At 35.1% G+C, this 21,725-nt stretch overlaps 2 protein-coding genes across 3 annotated transcripts; one reads left to right on the top strand and one right to left on the bottom strand.

Moving 5' to 3' along the window:
* The first annotated feature begins 3,526 nt into the window (after positions 1–3,526).
* Positions 3,527–19,077, top strand: LOC111062740. The gene is made up of 5 exons (XM_039435764.1): positions 3,527–3,665; positions 4,124–4,228; positions 7,387–7,489; positions 12,546–12,673; positions 19,067–19,077. The coding sequence occupies exons 1-5, from the start codon at positions 3,617–3,619 to the stop codon at positions 19,075–19,077; spliced, it is 396 nt and encodes a 131-aa protein (XP_039291698.1). The 5' UTR covers positions 3,527–3,616.
* Positions 18,610–21,666, bottom strand: LOC120353015. 2 transcript variants are annotated; one of them, XM_039435445.1, is made up of 2 exons: positions 20,585–21,666; positions 18,610–19,619 (listed from the first exon to the last, which is right to left on the bottom strand). In XM_039435445.1, exons 1-2 carry the CDS (start codon positions 21,528–21,530, stop codon positions 19,081–19,083), a joined length of 1,485 nt encoding a protein of 494 aa, XP_039291379.1. In that variant the 5' UTR covers positions 21,531–21,666; the 3' UTR covers positions 18,610–19,080. The 2 variants fall into 2 exon arrangements, with proteins under 2 accessions (XP_039291379.1, XP_039291380.1); XM_039435446.1 differs by having other exon boundaries at positions 18,610–20,552; positions 21,518–21,656.
* Between the last annotated feature and the right edge of the window lie 59 nt (positions 21,667–21,725).

Raw genomic sequence — 21,725 nt, 5'->3', positions numbered from 1 at the left:
GTCATATTTGAATTGTCAACTGATGTTAGCTCCTGATGTGTCAGTGCTGGGTCAGTCGTCTTTGATTTCTTCACACTATAATTTGACAGTTTTGGCACATAGTAGTGCAGTGTATTGTTGTAGCCCACCTCTACATTTGGTATTGAATTTGGCTGGTGAAGCTGATAAGACCAACTTCTCATTCATCAGTGCTTGTATCAAGAGGCAGGTAAAAGTCGCTTTCCAGCACATTACCTCCCTCCAATGCAGAGCATCATGGTCTTGACTGCTCAGTGTACTATTGCACAATGATTTGCAATATATTCTTACTCAGTATATATAGATGGGAAGACAATGGGGAATAATAATACATGTTTTTTATAGATTATAATCATTCATTTTCATCAATCAAAAATTTCAAACACAAATGTCCACAAATATGAGAATAGAGAAATACTTCCCTCTTTTGAGTAAGAGGGGCTGTGTTTTCGCACTGCCCAACAGGGTTGGGCGTGGAGTGAGAAGAATAGGAACGATCTGGTGTCTGCCGTGAGGGGGATCTCTGGTACGGGAGGAACGTTCCTGATCACCACTAGATGTCCTCTTGTTATTAGGGTCCGAAATAGCAGGGCTTTAGAGCCTCAGTACTGGCTGCTGTAGTTGGACACTGGGTCCCTAACCTCGGGCACCGGCTATTTCCTGTGGCCAGGAACACGTCTCGAGGTCGAGAAAGGCCTTCTCAAGCCTTACTCGAAGTCCTAGAATACTAGGTCGAAATAGCAAGGTATAGGAGCCCTTGCACCGGGCAACACTACTGGTCACCGGGTCCCTAACCTCGAGCACCGGCTATTTCCTGCGACTAGGATTGTGTCTCGGGGTCGAGAAAGGCCTTCTCAAGCCTTCCTAGAGGTTCTCTTACCATTCCTGGTCCAATTGATGATGCACCACGGTCTAGTCAGGTTTTAGCCAAAGCCTGACTTGTCGCCACTGGTTGAATCAGGCAAGTTTCTGCCGAAAGTCGAGTTAACCTAAGACACAACTCATAGTAGTCGAAGGAATCGGAGTACACTCTGGACACGAGCTGTACTATGTTGCTAGCTGCGTGCTGCTTCCTTCACTGTTTCTCTGCCGACCGCTTGCACTGGACACCCGCACTGGACTGACTCCTACTAGCTCTTCACGAGCCTCCCTCAGTAGCCGAGTGGGAGGTGGTTAGGATGTGCGGCCCTGTTGAGCAGTAGCTCAGCGGCCGGCTTGCTCGTTGAACAACAAGATCTCATCAAGGTATTACCAAGCGTCTTCAAAACTAGCCCTGAACTCAATTCCCCTCACTAGTTAGGATTACAGTAACTATATTACCCACAGTATGGCCATTGGAATTTTTTTTCCCGCCGCCGCCATGAAGATTCCAAATATTTGAATTTTACAATGGAGCTTATATGGGATTATAAGTAAAATCGCTTGCTTTTACTTATTAAAGTATATTTTTGTGATTAATAACTTCGATATAATTTCTTTCATGTTTTTTCTTTATTCCCAATATAGTTATGGAGCTTGAAATAGTAAATCGTAGATAATAGCGAGTAAAAATGAAAGGAAGGTAATGTAACCTGAAAGCTGAATTTCCAAAAAAAAAACACCATAAAACTTTTGAAATGTTTCATGATATTGTAATAAATTTTGTTCAATTGACAAATAATAAAGTTCTCATATCTATTTCTAGAAGCATGATGAATTCTCATCACAATAGATTCCATAACATTTAAATAGTTTGTTTTCTTCAGCCAATAAGTCTGACGAAAATATTGTAAAGCACAACATTGAATATAAACTCTGGAAGAGACAATTATTCTAGCCATAGTACTACTTGATGAATTTAATAAACATGTAAGAAATTGAAAAATAACACACATAACCATTATCATTTATATTAAGTGATATTTCAAATCTTTACCACTGCTCGTGGTAATGCAACTCGAAAATCATATCAATAGCTATTGTACCAACATTTGTGGGTAGGGTACTCAGTACTGATGAGAATCAATCAGAGAAGTCAAGACGTCCTTAATCAGCATTTAATCATGAATAAATATTTCATAAAATGTTATATTCAATTGAGCCACAAAAAATATTTTGAAATTGGATTATTTGAAGTTCGATCCAATAAATGGGATGAGGAAATACACAAAATTTGTAATTTATCTTTCTACACATTTATATAGATCACTGGTTCACAATAAGTTGTCCGTGAAAGCTCTAGAAGTGGTCCGCGAGGAGTCCGAGGGAAGGAAAATTGATGTTTTAAGCTTTATTAGTGTTTTTTAAAGTTATCTTTTCTGTCTATATTAAAGTATAATCAATTTCTCTTCGAAAATGATATATCAAACTCATCTTAAATTCATAATATGTTTCCAATCGGTAAAATAAGTAATAAGTTCCAAATGTCTAAAGCTATAAGATAGGACTTGAAAGTTTGTTTGGAATCTTAATGGCGGATTTGTACCATGTGACCGAGCTACCCGCTCAGAAGCGTGACAGTCAATAGCCATACCGTGGGTAATATAGTTACTGTAGTTAGGATAGACATTGTGACAATATTTTATTTTTCGCTGGTTGATTTTCTATATTATCGTTATTCTAATTGCATTTGATCTTTATTCTCATTGATTAATAATTATCTATACTTTGTAAAATTCGTTGAATAATTAGCATTATCATCATTTAATGTAAATTAGTGAATAAGCCAGTAAATATTGTAACATACATGAATAAAGAAATCTAATCTAATTCAACTTCCTTCATTTCCGTCTGAATTCTCATACAAACAGCCTATTCATTTCTATCTGTTGTTTTCTGTTGAACTCATTGACACTTTTTCCGAGTCAAGTTTCTTCTAATTCCTCAACTTTCCCATTATAAATCCATTCGTTACATTTTCTTCTCATGAACTTAGAGATTTCTCCAAATTAGATTTTTCCTCTCCCAGACCTTTCCTTTGAGATAATTCATCCGATACATTTTCCCTAATTTCTTGTCTGCATAAGACAAGAATATTTTCTGAAACAGGGTTGGACAAGCCGGAAAGACAAATGGCTCAACAAGCAAGGACCACGCATCAGGCAGTTATCTTTCTCGAAATAACAAAATTATGCCCAGAGAGATTTCGAATTGAACATTCAAATGGTGACAATCGGAAGATCTTGTTTAATCAAAATGGAATTCAAAATTTGATTTTTCTTAAAATAGACTCATTTTTGTAAAATTGTGAGTCAGTACTCATCTCTCATAGAGAGCTCCAGATGGTCTCATTCTATTTAAAATTCCTTAAATAAAAAAGGCCAGAACCAATAATCCTGTTCGATGACTGGATTTGGCGGACATTGCTAGAAACTGGAAAATTTATGAACCAGGAATACGAGGTTTTTGAGCCTACCTGTATCTGGGTATCTGGCACAAGGAAATATTGCATGAAAGAATTGGTTCTAGACTTCACTTATGTATATAAACAATATATATTAGAAAATCAGGAGTAGGTACAATATATTTTGCATGCATAACCCCTTTTTCATGTCTATATTGACTGGAGTATTTGTAAAATGTTCATTGTTTTCTTAATAACACATTATAATAATATAATATGTTTGTGTTCCAGAAAATAGAAGATAAAGATAGAAACAAATTCATAGGTAAGATTATCTCAACTTCTCTATAAAATTTCTATCTTCAACTTGTAGCTATTGCAAACCAATCAGTATTATGTCAAGCAGGATTTTAGAGGAAATAAAACTACCAATCAGTTGCAGAACTAAAAGATAAAAAGAATAGAACAGAGAATATAATGGAATCATAGGCCTATTGATTCTATGATCCTATTCCATATTCTATGGTAGAACTGAATAGGTCGATTCACAAGATACAGTACTTTGTAAATTTGTATGAATTTATCATTTTCATAATAGAAATAAAGTAGGTTCATGCAAGAAACTACCACAAGAATTTCTTCCATCAAACAATATTGTAGAGATTGAAAATTGTAAACTTATATAGGGTCTACTCGTTTATTCAGCAGGTAGAGTGCTTGGAGGCCAAAACATAATGATCAATGTTAAATTTGATAAACAAATTAAAGTGAATTTTTTTTCAGTAATTTTTAATGCGATTGATGATGACAAGGACGGTTTTATCTCTTCGAGTGATATGGAAAGTTTTTTGGAAAAAGGCACATTTGATGGAATGATAGTGAAGAGAGGTAACTTAAATTTAAGATAAAATTCTCTTTGTAATAGTCATTCGATCTTAGCTGTTTTCCATGCATGGAATCAAGCCGGTAAACAGCTGTTTGCAAAACAAATAAACATATGATTCTCATTACAGCATACTGTACTGTAATGGAACCATATGCTTTCTCTACAGTCGAGTATGAATAAATAAATATAAACTATGGATCTAATCTTTCGTTACAGATTTTCTATGCTTCTACACTCCAGAACGAAGCTCGGTCCCCCGATATTGACGAATTAAGCCAGGAACACTCCACTTCTTATCAGCTGGTGCTATGCTTATTATAAATCATTTTGTATCTGAAGGTGGGTTTTCGTTTGTGCGTAAATGACGTCGTCAAACATGACAGAGTGTGAATGTTAAATTGGGTAGATTTCAATTTGTCTAAATAACATAGGATACTATGTTTTAAAAGGGGAGGTCATGTTCATACTTTTGAATGGTAATATGTTGCTATTATTCAAAATGTTTTGATTCTATTGGTGAATTTTCGTTTGTGCGTAAACTTTCGCGAGTTGACGACTACAAGCATTGATGACATTCATATTGTCCAAATTTCAAGTGAGTAAAACAGCTGATCAAATAACTTTCCATTATTTGTGTTTATAATTCGAGAATCAGAAATTTCTAATAATATCAACATATTGCCATTCAAAATCATAAAAATGTATAAACTTAACCTCCCCCATTAGAACATAATCTTCTAGGTTATTCAGAAGAATAGAAATCTACCCAATAAGAGATCCTCACCCTGTCATGGTCCATGACGACATTTACGCACAAACGTAAACCCAGCTCTAGATGATAAAACCGAAAAGTCATTTGATCAGCTGCTTTAGCAAATTTGGAATTTGGATAATATGAATGTCATCGGACAACAATGCCTGTCTCCGTCGACGACGGAAGTTTACACACAAACGAAAACCCATCTTTACAGTTTCTGTTGAAATACAGTAAGCTTAGCATCAGCTGATGAAAAGTGGAATGCGCGTGTTCGTGCCGATCAAGTCTGTACACACATACATAAATAATTTGATAATAATTGTTTTATAATAAGCTGATTAATCAATAATTATTAGTATATTATCGACTAGTGCCCCGTTTCACCAACCTTAATTGGCTAGCTACATTGGCTAGCCATGGTAAATTAGACCATAGTCAAAATTTGATTACTCGTTCAAACATTCAACTGTTCCACCAACCTCGGGATTGATCGAAATTCCGTCGTTCAAATCTGAACATGGTCAACTTTTGTAGCTGTACTTTCCTGAAGTTGGCCAACATGTTTGCTGTAAGGGGAGTCGGAAGGGCCTATACCACCAATGTAAAGTTGGCCAACTCCAATGTACCTTTTTGAGATTTCCACTGGAGATGGAAAGACATTTTTTTTAATGAAAGAATGCATATTTATCTTCAATCTAATAGGAGGAATTTACTTTAAAATCATTTTTTATTTTCCTTGCCCTATCACCATAGGTAAGGAAAGTATTGCTTTCCAAAAAAATGAAGGCTTATTTCAAGTTTTCTATACGTTTCAAGGCCCCCTGAGTCCAAAAACATGATTTTTCTAAATTCATTTTTTTAGAAAAATTTATTTTTTCCAATTATTTCATTGTATCTATCATCAATATCTCTGTCAATATTGAAAATATGATAAATCGCCTCCATTACTTTTTAGAGTAATCACTATTGGACATGCCTGCAAGATTTCGAAACTCAACAAATCTTCAACAGAAGTCTCAAAAAAAGGAACATTCATATGAAGAATATAGTTTTTCAGGAATCGCATGCAATTTTTCTAAAAAAATGTAATCAGAGAAAAAATGATTTTATGATTTTAGAGTAAATTCCTTCCATCAGATTAAAGATGAAGATGCATTCTTTCATTAAAAAAAAAATTGTGAGTCTATCTCCAGTGGAAATCTCAAAAAGGTACATTGAAGTCGGCCAATTTAGCATTGGTGGTATGGGCCCTTCCAAATCCCCTTACGAAAATACAAATTAAATGCTGTAATAATAGAGTCAATATAGTAACATCCCATGATACTTAATATCAGTTTTGCTGCTCATAATTATTCAGAGGGTAATTTGCACTGAATGTCCTTTTTACTTTACCGCCAGACCGTCAAAAGTTCAGATTACTGTACTTTTTTCAGTAATTACTGTACTGATTTTTCTTCATATTCATTATTTTGGGCGGGCCCCCTGGGCCCCCTCCTCATATACGACCCTGGCACAGACGTTTTGTATAGCCACACATCTAAAATAATATTTCAAATATGAATTGATTACTCTCGTACAAAGATATTCACAAATCAACATCAATTTTGACAATTTTTTATGAACAAAAGAACATTCCAATTATAATGAGATATATTGAAGCAGCAAAGTTGATCTAAGGATTGATTATATAGGCCCACTGTGCAATAGAAGAGTAAAGCAAATCTTTTTCAAAACCTTCCTTTATTTTCTATATTATAATAATTCACTAATCAAAAAAGTCCGATAACGAATCTAATAAATAACTTACTACAACTAAATTCAATCACACTAAAAACTTTGAAATTTTTCATTGTGTCAAAAACATAACCCACAAGCAATCAAGGAAAGTGATCGAACCAGTCTTTTGACCGTGTTCAAATAATTTGATCGCCCGTTCGGCGACAGTCAAACTAAACCATTGGATTGACCGTGGTCAAAAGTAACTGGTGTTCGTGGAGCGAATTATTTCTGATTTGACCAGCTGATAGACTTTAACCATGTTCAAATACCTTGACCATGGTTGGTGAAACGGGGCATAGCAGTGTTAACCTGTGCTCCGCAAGGGTCCAATTAAAAACTTGACAAACTGAGAACTTGACGTAATGGAATCTTGAAGAATTTAATATAGGCCTATAACCATTCTCGGTAGAATGAGAATCTATATGCAAATTTCAAGTTAATCGGTCCAGTAGTTCAGACATGATAATGCGTCATTCGTGGATTTCTTATATCGTATGTGTAGAAACTAGTTCTTTCCTTTATTATAATATGGAAAAATCATTAATTCCATATTATACTGATTTGATCTTATCTACAGTTTATAAACTATATTAAAACTTGGAAAATAATTGCTATTTTTAACAGAAGAATTCAAGGCGGCAATTTTGGCCAAAATAGGAGAAGACGAAGAAAACAAGATGGACTTGGATGCATTCATCACCTTCTTGTATGATGGAAGGAGTTTCGAGTAAGTATACAGATCTATTCATATATTCATGATTTATACCTATAAAATGGAAATAAAGCATTTCTACTGATGTTTTGTTCAATAGATCAGAAACTTCTTGAAAAGACCACACTCTTTCTAAGTCACCACACTGCTTCTAACTTGAAGAACTGCTTCTAACATTTGCCACTAAAATTTTGTCATCCTCAAAAGTCAATGACAGAATGTTGATGAATAATACTGCACTTTTGCATTTGCGGCATCTGTCTCTCATCCTGATATAGGTGTATATAACAGAGAACATCCAATCAAAGGCTGCTTCTTCCCGACGCTTTAAAGACAGGAGAATTGAATAAACAAGTAGGCCTAATATGGGTTTTCGGCTAAAATCAGTTCATATAGGAGGAAATCAGTTCATGGGGAAATTCTTCTGGAAATCATTAACTTTCTCTTCTATAGAATTGATTTCTTATTTTATTTTCTCAAACTTACGGATTGATCAATCTCAAAAGAGTTTATTCTATGAGCTCCAAGGCTGGAATCAAAAATGACCATATCACTGTCAATAACATAAGAATAGAGAGAGTGAAGCACTTCACATTCTAGGGAACTATAATAAATGAAAATTGGGATAATGCACAAGATATCAAGTGCTGAATAGGAGAAGCAAGAGCAATATTTGTTGGAATGAGTGCCTTATTTAAGAATCACAACATAACGTCTTCACTGTGTTGCTATATGGAGTTGAAACATGGACAGTCACACAAGAACTTTCTAAGAGGCTGGAGGCCTTCGAAATGTGGCTGAACAGGGGGATGTTGCGGATCTCTTGGAAAGAAAAGGTCACCAATGTAGAGGTCCTGCGTAGCATGAATAAGAAGATGGAAATAATGAACACCGTAAAAAGTCGCAAGTTACAGTACTTGGGTCACATTATGCGGAATGAGAAGAGATACGCACTGCTGCAGCAAAACTCCATGGCAAAATCAACAGCAAGCGAGGCCGAGGAAGAAGAGGAACATCATGGCTGGCAAACCTGAGGCAGTGGTATGACAAATCATCCACAGAGCTTTTTAGCATCGCAACCAAAAGGGTCAAAATTCCACAGATGGTCGCCAAAAATCCGAACCGGATAGGCACCCTAAGAAGAAGAAGGCAAGAAAGTTAACTTTTCTCATTCAAATTATCCAACACTCCAGAATCATTAAACTAAATAATCATTTCGCAGGAAGGGCCAGGCCCTCCTCCACATAGATTTTCATGATAATAGGAATGGGATTCATTTGAAATAATGGGGAACCTGGAATCAAATTGATTCTCACAGATCCTATCACATTTACACATTATATTTCCATTCAAATAAGACAGGATCATGAGTGGACAGTTACCTGACAGAAGCAACATCAATCAAGTGGACCGTATTGAAGAAGAACCTCTTCACACTTGATAACATCCTATTCCTACAGAAATTGATATGGATTGATAGAAGAGAAGGGGATTGGAATATTGAGATTCATGTATGTGAAGAATATGAGGAAAAAATATGGGCTACTGCTATTGTCATTGCTGGAATCTGATTGGCTCAAGCCAACCTATCATTCTCTCTTTGGATCCAAGTTGCATCTGGGTCATGACTTTGTTCCCTTGCCCACAGAGTTCTCCAGTAATATTCCACATCCTTCAACATTGGGATTTGAGTACTATCCACCTCTGGTGCATCGTCAAGACTTCTATGAAATAGCTTCTCATTGGCACTGAAGGAAGCGTTATCCTTTTTTCTATACATTGAAGCTCTTTATCTCTTTAGCCTGTCAGCTTTGACTGATAATCTCTGTGTGAGAGTATCAAGCATTTCTTTTAGAGTCTTGTTCACTGGGTCTTCTGCAGTATGCTGCAAAGTATCTCTTTCCATTCGACAAAACGCCTGGACAACTGTTACCCTTAATTGATCCAGTGAGCTGGCCGATTTTCTTTCTCAGCACATCAACCAGCCTACATAGTCTCTCCTCCCATGATGGCATTTCTCTTGGAGCTCGTACTCGCTGACTTTCACCAATCTTCTTCTTCATCAGTCTAGCAATTGCAACTGCTGAGCAGTGTGTAGATTCCCAAAGCTCAGAGTATTGAAGCTCAACATTGTTGGGAGCACTTCATTCATCCTCTGACAAGTTTAATTCATCTGACTTGTGGTTTTCAACTTTGATACTGGTGGTCTGCATAGGGTCTTATGAACTCCATTTCCTCCTTGACAATTTGATCGTCTTCTTCCATGGTAGTGCAGAAAGCTTGTCTTCGTGGGCTCTCCTGCTGATGCAGCTGCTGCTCACCTTCATGTATTGGACTGAGTTGGGCAATTGGTATAATATCCTCAAATGTTTCATCAGCGTTGAGCCTTGCTTTCTCTTCTGCTCCAATTTCTCTTTCAACTTGTGCTCTTATCTCTGCCAACCTGACATCAGCAAGCAGTTTGTTCCTCACTATAACCCTGTGTTGATCTACAAGTCTTCCCTTGTAGAAGTCAGCTGGGGGAACTTCTCAACAAAGGCAGCATGCAGTTCCAGACCGTAAACATTTATTGTTTCCAGTTTTGCGATTTTGTTGTAGGCATGCATAACTGATATATTCATTTTCTGAGTTCATTCCATGCACTGCTTTGGCTCTAGTGGTCTTCTGCTGATTAGGGGGAACATTTTGAGCAGGTGGTGTAGTTCCAATTCCAGTTTCTATTCCATTGATGGGTTGCCTTCATTGGGTGGCTCCAAATGGGGGTCAGGTGCCACTTGGTTCACCCACATCATCGCCCTCAGGCTGTGTATAACGACGGTTCCGAACAGGGACAGCCCTCACCTTCGTACCGCCCCGATTGTTATTCTTCTTTCATGTAGGAGCAACGCTTCTTCCTTAACTCAAAATTAATAATTGTCTCAAGTGTTTGTGTTTTGTTTCAATGTGGAAATTAGTGAAGAACTGGAAAGTCGCAAATAACCTTTATTTGGACAATTTATTTTATGAAATTGGGTAGAAAAGAAGTTTTGGACTGTAGTGTGTTTCTTTGTCCTTGAGTTGATTGTAAATATGATAAATAAATAAATAAACGCTATCTCAGAGGACGTGTACTGCTAACACACGCCTCCGGTATGCGCAGTTGATGCTTGAGGTACTCTTATCTTCTCTGAGCACTCTAATACGTGGGATGCAAGGGTCTTAGTTGCCAACCAGTCTACATCATTGCTATTATTTTTTTTTATCATTTGTCATTCCTGCTTTGTTTATTATTCTTCAATTTTAGTTTATAAGATTTCGTTTTATAAGTGTATTCTTCATTTTTGTTTGTTATATTTTCTGTAATAAACTCTCTTCTTCTGGGGGTACAAGGACAAAGAAAAAAGGAAAATAATATTATTCGTATTTTTATTATCGTTATTATCATTACTTCCATTTATCACATGACAAGTGAGTGTTTATTGCAGTCAAAGTCAGCCTTTGGCAAGACTCTGGTGTATTACTAAACTGAAACCTTTAAAAATGATCTCACAATGGATCAACAACTGCTTTTTCCATGGCATACTTTGCACTTTTTGATATTCCCATCTTACAAAAATTCGCTGACACCCTTCTAGTTACAACTCCAACCGTGGAGATAATGACAGGAATAATTGTTACATTTTCCTGCATCCAGACATCCTTGATCTCAGCAACCAAGGGAATGTACGTGGAGACCTTTTCATTATAATACTGGTCCAAGTTGTGACAGCATAGTATGCCAACATCAATCACTGTTGCTCTCTTAGCTACCTTATCCATGCGGATGATATCTGGCCTATTATGATCAACTGTTCTGTCTGTCAGCACCGACCGATCCCAGTATAACTTATGTGTTCAATTCTGTAAGACCGGGGATGGCTTGTACGTGTAGTAGGGTCTTATTTATCATTTGGTACCTCAAAGCAAGGTCCTGATGGAAGATCCCAGCTACTGCATTGTAGCACTCCAAATAGTGAGTAGCGGTCAGTGATTGACAAGCTGACATGTTGTGCTGAATAGTCTCAGGTGCCAAGCAACAACGTCTGCATGAATAATTATTCATCGGCAGCTTCATTATATGCCTTTTGATAAATTTTTGTTGCAATTACTCGATCCTGTATGGCCACCAAGAATCCTTCCGTTTTAATAAACAGGTCCTTGTGTCGAAGCCATGCATGCGTTGGGAGCCTACTCATTAAATCCAGCATGAGATAAGGCAAAAGTATGTCTTTCATGAAGCTGCTTCAACTTCCATCGCTCCATCTCACTCTCATGCTGATTGATGGGTTTAAAGTCCGTAGTAGGCAGCTTAGAGATATTAAGTGGAGTGTTCTCTCAATAAGATTTTCTCACTGCGGCTGTGTGAGTAACTAAGGAGTTTCGGACAGTTTGAAAATTACATTCAGATATGTTTCGTACCCGGGAACAATGCCCGAGAAAATTGGTAGGGAGTTTGGAAACACTCTGTATATTATATAATAGAATGTTATATGATTCTAAATCTATTTATTCTCAAGAGGATAAGATTGAATTGATTAGAAGCCGAGACTCATTTGTTTTATGAAATTATTGCAGTTTTCAACTTTGGGGTGTGTTGGGGGTTGAGGGGGGAAGCAAGCGTGATGACAACAAGGGCTCTGCTGTTCCAGACAAGAGTGTTTATCATGTATTCTAACACTCTACCAAATTCACCTTTTCACAAATTTGTTGCGCAAAACTCTGTGTTTTGTATCCATTTACTGGGCAAAAATAGTTCGATGTATATTGGAATAGGTGAGTCCCCCTTCACCGTCTTCACCCACATACGTCAATTCGTCAGGTTTATTATGGAAATATTGACATATTCTCATTTTCAATCAGCTGTGGACAACGTTCATCAACACTCTCATTATTTGGCAACGTTGCATGTATTCTCATCGGACTATTATTGTGCGGGTGACAATATTGAGACCCCCGGGCTTGAGAGCTCGCTTATGAATTTGAAACCCCTATAATATCATACTATAATAATACTCACTGACCCTCGTTCAATGATGAATTTCAATATTTCCAGAGAACAAGAGAAACATTTGAGATTTATATTCCCTAACAAGACAGAAGTTTCCCGAGAGGAAGTATGTAAAAGGTACTGGAAAAGTAATTTCAACCCTGAAGAACTTAAAAAAGCTTACACTATCGAAGGTAAGTGATTGGATGAAACATAAACTAAATTTTACTTACAGAACATATTCCTAATTTTGATTCCAATAGTGATTTTTTCAATGTAATTCACAAATTTATTGAGTTTATTTCAGCAAATGGAGTGCTTGGAGACCAATGTTGAATTTTAAAAAATGAATGAGAGATTGAACTGAATGTTTCTTCAATAGAGACGTTCAATGATTTAAAAAATTACACACATTTATGATATAAACCATGGAATGGGTTATAGAACCCACATAGACTATTGTTGCGTGCTTCTACACTAATAAAACACTTGAGGTGATTCATACTGATTATCTTTATTACTTATAACACTCAGAGGTTAATTTGAAAAGAGCAATATACCAACTTCATCTCCTGAGCTCAGAATATAATATGAAGATTTCCTTGCACAAAACAAAAGTAATGGCGTTTCTGGGGAAGTCGCCAATACGTTCTTAAATAGATCTCAACAACAGAATACTGGAACAGGTATCACATTACAAATATTTGGGATGTGATATTACATACGAGGAAGACCATGACTTGGATACAAAAATTAACAGATTCCAGTACATGCGGTGCATGCGGAACTATCGACAGACCTCTTGAAAATAAAGCCCGAAAAGAGACGAAGCTCAAATTTTATAGAGTAATGGCCATCCCTACACTTTTGTATGGCTCTGAAACCTGGTACCAAAGAGGAGGGAGTGGAGCAGGTTACAGTCGGCCGAAATGAGATTTTTACGGTCAGTGAAGGGATGCACCAGAGAGGACAGGCTCTAGAATATCGATATCCATAGAGAGCTCAATGTGATCTCTATACCTCTACGAGTTGACGAGAATCGAGAACAGTGGAGAGAACATGTTGAGAGAAAGGGAAACGAAAGAATTCCCAAAACTGTCATTGCTTACAAGCCAGAAGGGAAGAGAAGTATTGGCAGACCAAGAGAAAGGTGAGAGAATGTTTGAAGGTGGAACAGGTATTAATGCCCACCCCTGTAACAAGACGATGACGACTTATAACACTACTAGCAGGGAACCTGTGCTCCGAAAGGATCTATTTTAAAACTTGACAAACTGAAAACTTGACGTAATGAATTTTGAATAGGGGGGCTAATAATAATTATTTATCAATTCATTTTACAAACCTATGTTTTCGAAATATTGTCGGCCGAGCGGCTACCGAAAAACGGAAAGATGATCATGATTCAAGATTGTAACCAACCCTATTTGAGTAATCTCAAATAAGACTGCCTAACAAGTAGGAAGCAATGCTGGTCATGAGGGCCAGTGAATATTTTGGCAATCCTGGTTGAAATAAAATTTAAGCCAAGTACGATTGAATCTTATATTTTCAAAATTAAAATCAATTTCATTTCTGAAGTTACAAAATAACAAGTTTACAAGTTTTGATTATTAAATCTATGTTAGTACCCGGTAGGCCTACAACTGAAGCTTCAGTGTAATGTGGAATCGTAGATAAGCGACGATTATCGAAGTTTGAAACTCATAAAATTCGATGGACTTGGTTGAATTAGAAGCCGAATTGTAAAACAAATGTTCTGCTTACCCCACTTCGAATTGTAAATGGAAATTTAACTTTCATACTGTACTTGAATTCCAAAATTTGGTTGAATTTGCTTGAGTTTATGGAAAATGTTTAGTCTCCTTCATCCTGTATTTATCCTGGTATTATATTTGTCCGGTCATTCAAAATAATGGTAAAATAAAAAAAACCTGTTTGGAACAAAAGAAATAGAATAAAATCTAATAGATACAAGCATCACGTTGATGTTAACCAGAGTGGTTAACATGCAATGTTGGACAGGTTAATTATCAGGATACATTCTGTAGAAACATGATACCGTAAGAACAGCGGTAATAAAATATTATTATGACAAATCTCAAATAATTTAATAATAATAAATCTCAGAGGAATACGGCAAAATTAGTAAGCAAAATAGTTCAGATGAATAAAATAACGAAAGGAAATTATAAAATATCAGAAGGCTTAAATCAGTTACACATGGAGGATAAAGTTGATTCAAATTCTAACAGCTTCTTTACGTTATTTGATAAATTTCAAAATAGGATGTAATCAAATTTATATTGAATTTATAGATGATAAAGAATTAATTAATGAAAAAACTAGGCAAATATGAGATTTTCGATAGAATAGCAGAATAACCTACAACATAGAGACAGTTACAAGTATAACTTACCCAACTGGGGTTATTCAAATATAAAATTCAATCAGGCATTGTAGATTTACATTTATGCTACTTTAGCATAATTTAAAAGAAAAATTTTGTAGTAAAATTTAGATATTTCATTATTCAAATTACATGCTACATTTTGAGATGCCACAGCTAGGCCTTTTAGAACAAGAAAAAAAGAAATCCCTGGCTGGCCAACCGACAAAGCTTCGTCCAGTTGTACCAATCCAACAAATCAAAATTATTAACTAGAAATTTTAATAAATGGATATTCAAAGTTATGTCCAAATAAGGAGAAAATAAAATAAATAAAATAAAATTAAGTAATTAATAAATTTTTGGTACAAACCTCCACAACTGGGGGTATTTAATTTAGGAACCAAATTGTACCAGAAATTATTCAAGATAGAAGTTAAATAAATAGAAAAGGAGAGTAATTGGTCGGCCGCCCAAAGAAAATGGAAAGTAGAGGGAAGAGAAAGAGAAAGAAGAGAGATCATTGTCAATTGATCAGGTCGACAAGGCTCAAAGAAGAAAATAAAATCTACAAGCATTGGACAAAACTTCAAAAATCCAAATTACCAAAGAGAAAAGCAAGAGTTAGCATGAGTTACCGAGAGAAAACTGAGCAATGAGTTTAGTGAGCAAATAACACATTATCAAAATAACATATACAACTAAATTGATACACTGTAACTTACTTAGTTACGAAGCAATAATAATTACAATTCTTAAATATACAGTACATTCTTCATCATACCATGTTACAAGAAATCAAGTGACACAATAATTGTGCAGAATCACAAGTTTCCAAAGAACACAACAAAATTTTACACAAATAGAATAGTTACAAGAGTAACTACCACAAACATATGGTGCGTCCACCACATATGTGTATTACAATAAAAATCTCATTATGAGAAAAGTCTACTTAAGGATTATTTCCCATTTTAAGTTGACTCACATGTGCTCGTCGCACAAATGTTTGTCCATCGGTTGAAAATAATTTCACACTGACTGGACTAATCCATTATTTTATCAAATAAGGTCCAGAATACCTGGGAAGTAATTTGGCAGTAATCTGATTACATGCTTTACTAACAGGATTTGATTTTAGGAAAACAATATCACCTATCTTATATGGAATTGGATTTCTATACATATCATACCTCTTTTTACTGGAATTATGAGACTTCAATAAGTTATGATAAGCATCTTTCCATATTTTGTTAGTATCTTTAACAAACTTCGTTGGTAGTATATCATCAATTTTCCAAATATTGTTTATAGGATTATTAACCTTATGACGAAACATCAGTTCATGAGGAGAAAACTTGCTACTCTCATGGAAAGCACTATTGAATGCTAAGGGAAGCCACTGTAGAGTTAAATCCCATTTATTCTGTTTGTCATGATTAAAGCTAATAAGACAAGATTTTAAATTACGATGTATTCTTTCTACTTGGTTAGGTTTAGGATTATATTCTGTTTGAGTTATATGCAAAATTCCCTTTGGAAACAAAAGTTTTTAAAGAAATTTGATTTAAATTGAGGACCGTTATCAGAAACTACATATTTAGGGACACCAAAGTTTACAAATATTTTCTGAAGCTCCTTACATAAAGACTCAGAGGTTGCTTTTCGTAATGGAAGTAGCCATGAATACTTAGTGAAAGCATCCATACAGGAGAATATCATGGTGTTACCACTTGTTGTCCTTGGTAATGGCCCTACAAAGTCCAAGAACATTTTTTCCATTGGTTGTGAAGCAATAGATGAACAAAGATAACCATAATTAGTTTTTTGTGCTGGCTTACTCAATGAACATAACTTGCAGGACTTGATGAAAGCAACTAGATCTTTAGAAATACCCTTCCAAATAAATTTTTGTTTTATTTTGTTTAGTGTTTTTAGAAAACCAGAGTGACCGCCATAAGTAGTTTCATGATAATATTTGAAAATCATGGGCTTCAAAATACTAGGAAGAACAATCTTGGGTTCCTGATTATTTCTGCTATTATAAAGAAGTACCCCTTTAGAAATAGAATATGGAAAAATATCTTCTCCAGATTCCTTCTTATTCATTATCTCTATTATGAACGGATCCTTTTTTTGATAATCAGAAATCTCAGTAAAACATAGTGGAAAGTCAGATAGAGCAACGTTACACAAAGCAGGAGAATCAAGACTTTCAAATTCATTAGGAGAAACATTATCAGTAGATTCCTTATCAGGATTTTCATCAAACATCCTACTTAGATAATCAGCAATCACATTATCAGTACCCTTGATATGTTTGACATCGAACTGAAAGAACTTATTCTAAGAATCCACCGGCCTATCCTTCCTAATGGCTTGGGATTCTTAAGTACCCATTGCAGAGCACTATTGTCAGTATGTAAAGTAATTTCGTATGCTCTAAGAAATATCTGAACTTTTCAATACCAAATAACACAGCAAGTGCCTCTTTTTCATACGCCGAATATTTCCTTTCTAAAGTGGATAATGTTCTGGATGCAAATGCTATTGGGGCAAGAGTACCGTCATAATCCTGACTCAAGACACAGCCAATACCTACACTAGATGCATCTGTTTCCAGAACAAATCTACGATTAAAATCGGCAATTTTTAAAACAGGAGGCTGGGTAATTATCATTTTCAATTTGTCAAATGCTTGCTGGCATTCAGTACTCCAAATGAATTTTACATCTTTCTTTCGAAGTGCATTTAATGGGGCTGCAATGGTTGCCAGGTCGGGAATGAATTTATGGTAAAAATTTAACAAACCAATGAATCTCTGAATGTCTTTCACCCTTTTCGGTACAGGACTGTTTACAATGGCCTTAGTTCTATCAGGGTCGATGCTAATAGAGTTGTGAGAGACAATGTGTCCAAGAAAAGATATTTTTGGAACACAAAATGAGACTTTGGTAGGATTAACAGTTAGACCTGCACTACGAAGACGGTTGAATACCTCTCTCAGTACTTCTAAGTGGGATTCAAGAGTTTCAGTGTATACAATTAAATCATCAAGATAGAAATAAACGTTTTTAAATCTAAGGTCACCAAATATTTTCTCCATTAGGCTGGAAAGTACTTGAGCTCCAGAAGAAATTCCATTTGGAATTCTTTTATATTGGTAAAGTGCAAAAGGAGTAATGAAAGCAGTTAACTTTTTAGAACGTTCGGTAAGAGCAATCTGTCCATAAGCATTATTCAAATCAAGAGTAGAGAAGTACTTGGCTTTCGAAAAATGATGAAAGGATGTATTTAGATTTCCAATTGGTGCAGAAATTAATTCAATATTTTGATTTAGACGCCTATAATCTACTACCAGTCTGAAATCTTTCTCTTCAGTGGGATTTTCAGTTTTTGGTACAAGAAAACAAGGGCTGCTATACTGAGAGTCAGAGTTTTCAATAACTCCATCATCCATAATTTCTGAATTTTACTTCTCATAACCTGAGTTTTGAAAGGAGTAAGAGGGAAAGGTTGACATCTAACAATTTTATTTGAAGTCAGTTTGATATCATACTGTACTAAATCAGTACTCCCTACTCTACTGGTCAATACATCAGGAAAGTCAGCAATGATTTTGTTCACCCTTTTCAATTCAAAATCAGAAAGATGAGAAACATCTCCATGAATAAGTTTTTGAATAACATTACTAACTGAGAAATTTCTTTTATTAGCATTGTTGTTTGCATCACGAATTAAAGGAATGTAGTACTAGGGTTGAAGCAAAAGAAGTATCGATTATTAGGTAAATCAATAATCATATCTGACATTTTTATAAAATTAGCACCAAGTATTATCTTGACTGGCAAATCACTACTCAAAAGGAATTCAAACTTCCAAGTCATATGTTGCAATCTGATTTTCATAATACAAGCCTTTTTTATAGTCATATCAGAAGAATTAGCAGCAGAACAAATCAGTTTTTATTGAATACATTGAAATCCACCTCATTACTTTTAGTCAACTCATGAAATAAGTTGTATGAAAGAAAGGAGTAAGAGGAACCAGTATCAATCAAAGCAGACTGAGTTATTTTGCTATTTCCAAAGCTAACAGGAATAAAAGGCAGATTATTATTAGAATTGATAACGCCACAAAGTCCTTTTTTAATCTTTCCTAATTGGTTTTTGTGAGTATAATTCTTTTTTATTTTTAGACTTGCATTAGAAATCAGGTGTGGTCTTTTGGAAAACCGCGCCGCTCGTTTTTTGAATAACAATTACGAGAGATGTGACCTTTCTGATTGCATGTGTAGCATACACTATCATTCCTACGGTTGAAATTATTTTTATTGGGATTTTTATTATTAGAATTGCCAAAAGCATGATTTTGAACAGAAGTATTATTGTACAAATGCATTCTTTCATTATCAATGAAGGCAATATTTTGAGAATGAACTGCAAGCATATTTAGGTCATTGAATGATTCAGGTTTTTTCATGAATACTAACCTACTTCTCTCTTGAGGATTAAGACCAGATATGATTGTACTTACAATTTCAGCTTCACTCTCATCCAATAATAATAATTTCGCTGCTTCTTTGATACTTGTCACGTATGATGATAGGGCTTCACAAGGTCCTTGCAATCTATCAAATTTATCTCTCTTAATTGTTGAGAGAAGACGCTGAGGGATAAAATATTTCAACAAGTCAAGGTGAAATTGTTTGAAGCTAGCATTAGAATTCAAAGAGTACAATATTTTATCACCTAGAGGTCCAGTTGTATAAGGAACAAGAATTTGCAATAGGCTTGTGTCAGACATAACTGATAAATCATGAATTTTTATAGCAGCTTCCAAGAATTTCAATAAGCTATCAATATTTAATCCATCACAAGGCTGAAGATTTTTCAAGAAGCTTTCTACAGGATTTCTCAATTTATTGTAGAAACTTGAATCAATTTCCAAAGTTGGTCTAGGGATCAAATTATTAACTTGATAACCATGATTGAGTTTTGATGGACCAATATTTTCAAATTCAGTTGTAGACTCACCACTTGTACCAGGTTCACACAATGTAACAGCACAAGTATCCTTTGAACTAGTTCCTAAATTTTTATTAATTACAACTTTAGATTGACTAGGAAAAGGTTCCAGTAAAGCAGCTGGATTCGGTGATGGTGGTCTAGATGGAGCAATCAAGCTTTGTAGTTCAATAATTCTATTATAACAATCAATAAAATGTTTTGCAAAATTCGAAAGCTCATCCAAATTTTCAGTTAAGACAAGAGTTTCTTCACTCTCAGTTTGTAAAAATACAATAATTTGTTTCATCCTATTTAAATAATGCATAAATATTGACTCAATTTTTACTACATTAGCTCTGATTACAGTTCTGTAATATCCAGTTTGCACACCATTTTGTACAGTGTCAATAAGTTCCATTACTTTTGGAAGTTTTTCTCTAAGACAATTGACTGACTCATTATAACTTGACAAATTATGAATAATTTGATTGGTACTATTACCTGCTAATGAACGATAGCTAGATCTAAGATTACTCACATTGCATGACTCAAGACTTGACAAGTCTTCTCCCAAGGTCATGAGTTCAAAAACAAGGTTAGGTTTCACAAGATAATCAGGAATAATTCTCTGAGTTAAAAATTTACTCAGATCAATTTCATCAGAAATAGTCTGATTTAGTTTTTCCATGATTACAATATTTTATCACCTAGAGGTCCAGTTGTATAAGGAACAAGAATTTGCAATAGGCTTGTGTCAGACATAACTGATAAATCATGAATTTTTATAGCAGCTTCCAAGAATTTCAATAAGCTATCAATATTTAATCCATCACAAGGCTGAAGATTTTTCAAGAAGCTTTCTACAGGATTTCTCAATTTATTGTAGAAACTTGAATCAATTTCCAAAGTTGGTCTAGGGATCAAATTATTAACTTGATAACCATGATTGAGTTTTGATGGACCAATATTTTCAAATTCAGTTGTAGACTCACCACTTGTACCAGGTTCACACAATGTAACAGCACAAGTATCCTTTGAACTAGTTCCTAAATTTTTATTAATTACAACTTTAGATTGACTAGGAAAAGGTTCCAGTAAAGCAGCTGGATTCGGTGATGGTGGTCTAGATGGAGCAATCAAGCTTTGTAGTTCAATAATTCTATTATAACAATCAATAAAATGTTTTGCAAAATTCGAAAGCTCATCCAAATTTTCAGTTAAGACAAGAGTTTCTTCACTCTCAGTTTGTAAAAATACAATAATTTGTTTCATCCTATTTAAATAATGCATAAATATTGACTCAATTTTTACTACATTAGCTCTGATTACAGTTCTGTAATATCCAGTTTGCACACCATTTTGTACAGTGTCAATAAGTTCCATTACTTTTGGAAGTTTTTCTCTAAGACAATTGACTGACTCATTATAACTTGACAAATTATGAATAATTTGATTGGTACTATTACCTGCTAATGAACGATAGCTAGATCTAAGATTACTCGCATTGCATGACTCAAGACTTGACAAGTCTTCTCCCAAGGTCATGAGTTCAAAAACAAGGTTAGGTTTCACAAGATAATCAGGAATAATTCTCTGAGTTAAAAATTTACTCAGATCAATTTCATCAGAAATAGTCTGATTTAGTTTTTCCATGATTACAAAATCGATGGTTATAGCAAGTGAAACAATTCAATACGGTACAAAATACAAATCATGAAAATAATTGCTCAGTACTAAGCTCTCTCTCAGTAACCATACTAAATAAATTATACTTCAATTTCAACCAAGATTTCCATATAAATTAACCACGTTCTGCTACCAATTGTAACCAACCCTATTTGAGTAATC

Source organism: Nilaparvata lugens, chromosome 9 (assembly GCF_014356525.2).
Source record: "Nilaparvata lugens isolate BPH chromosome 9, ASM1435652v1, whole genome shotgun sequence".
NCBI lineage: Eukaryota > Metazoa > Arthropoda > Insecta > Hemiptera > Delphacidae > Nilaparvata > Nilaparvata lugens.
The sequence above is the reverse complement of the archived record's forward strand: the minus strand, read 5'-3'. Positions and strand labels throughout refer to the sequence as shown.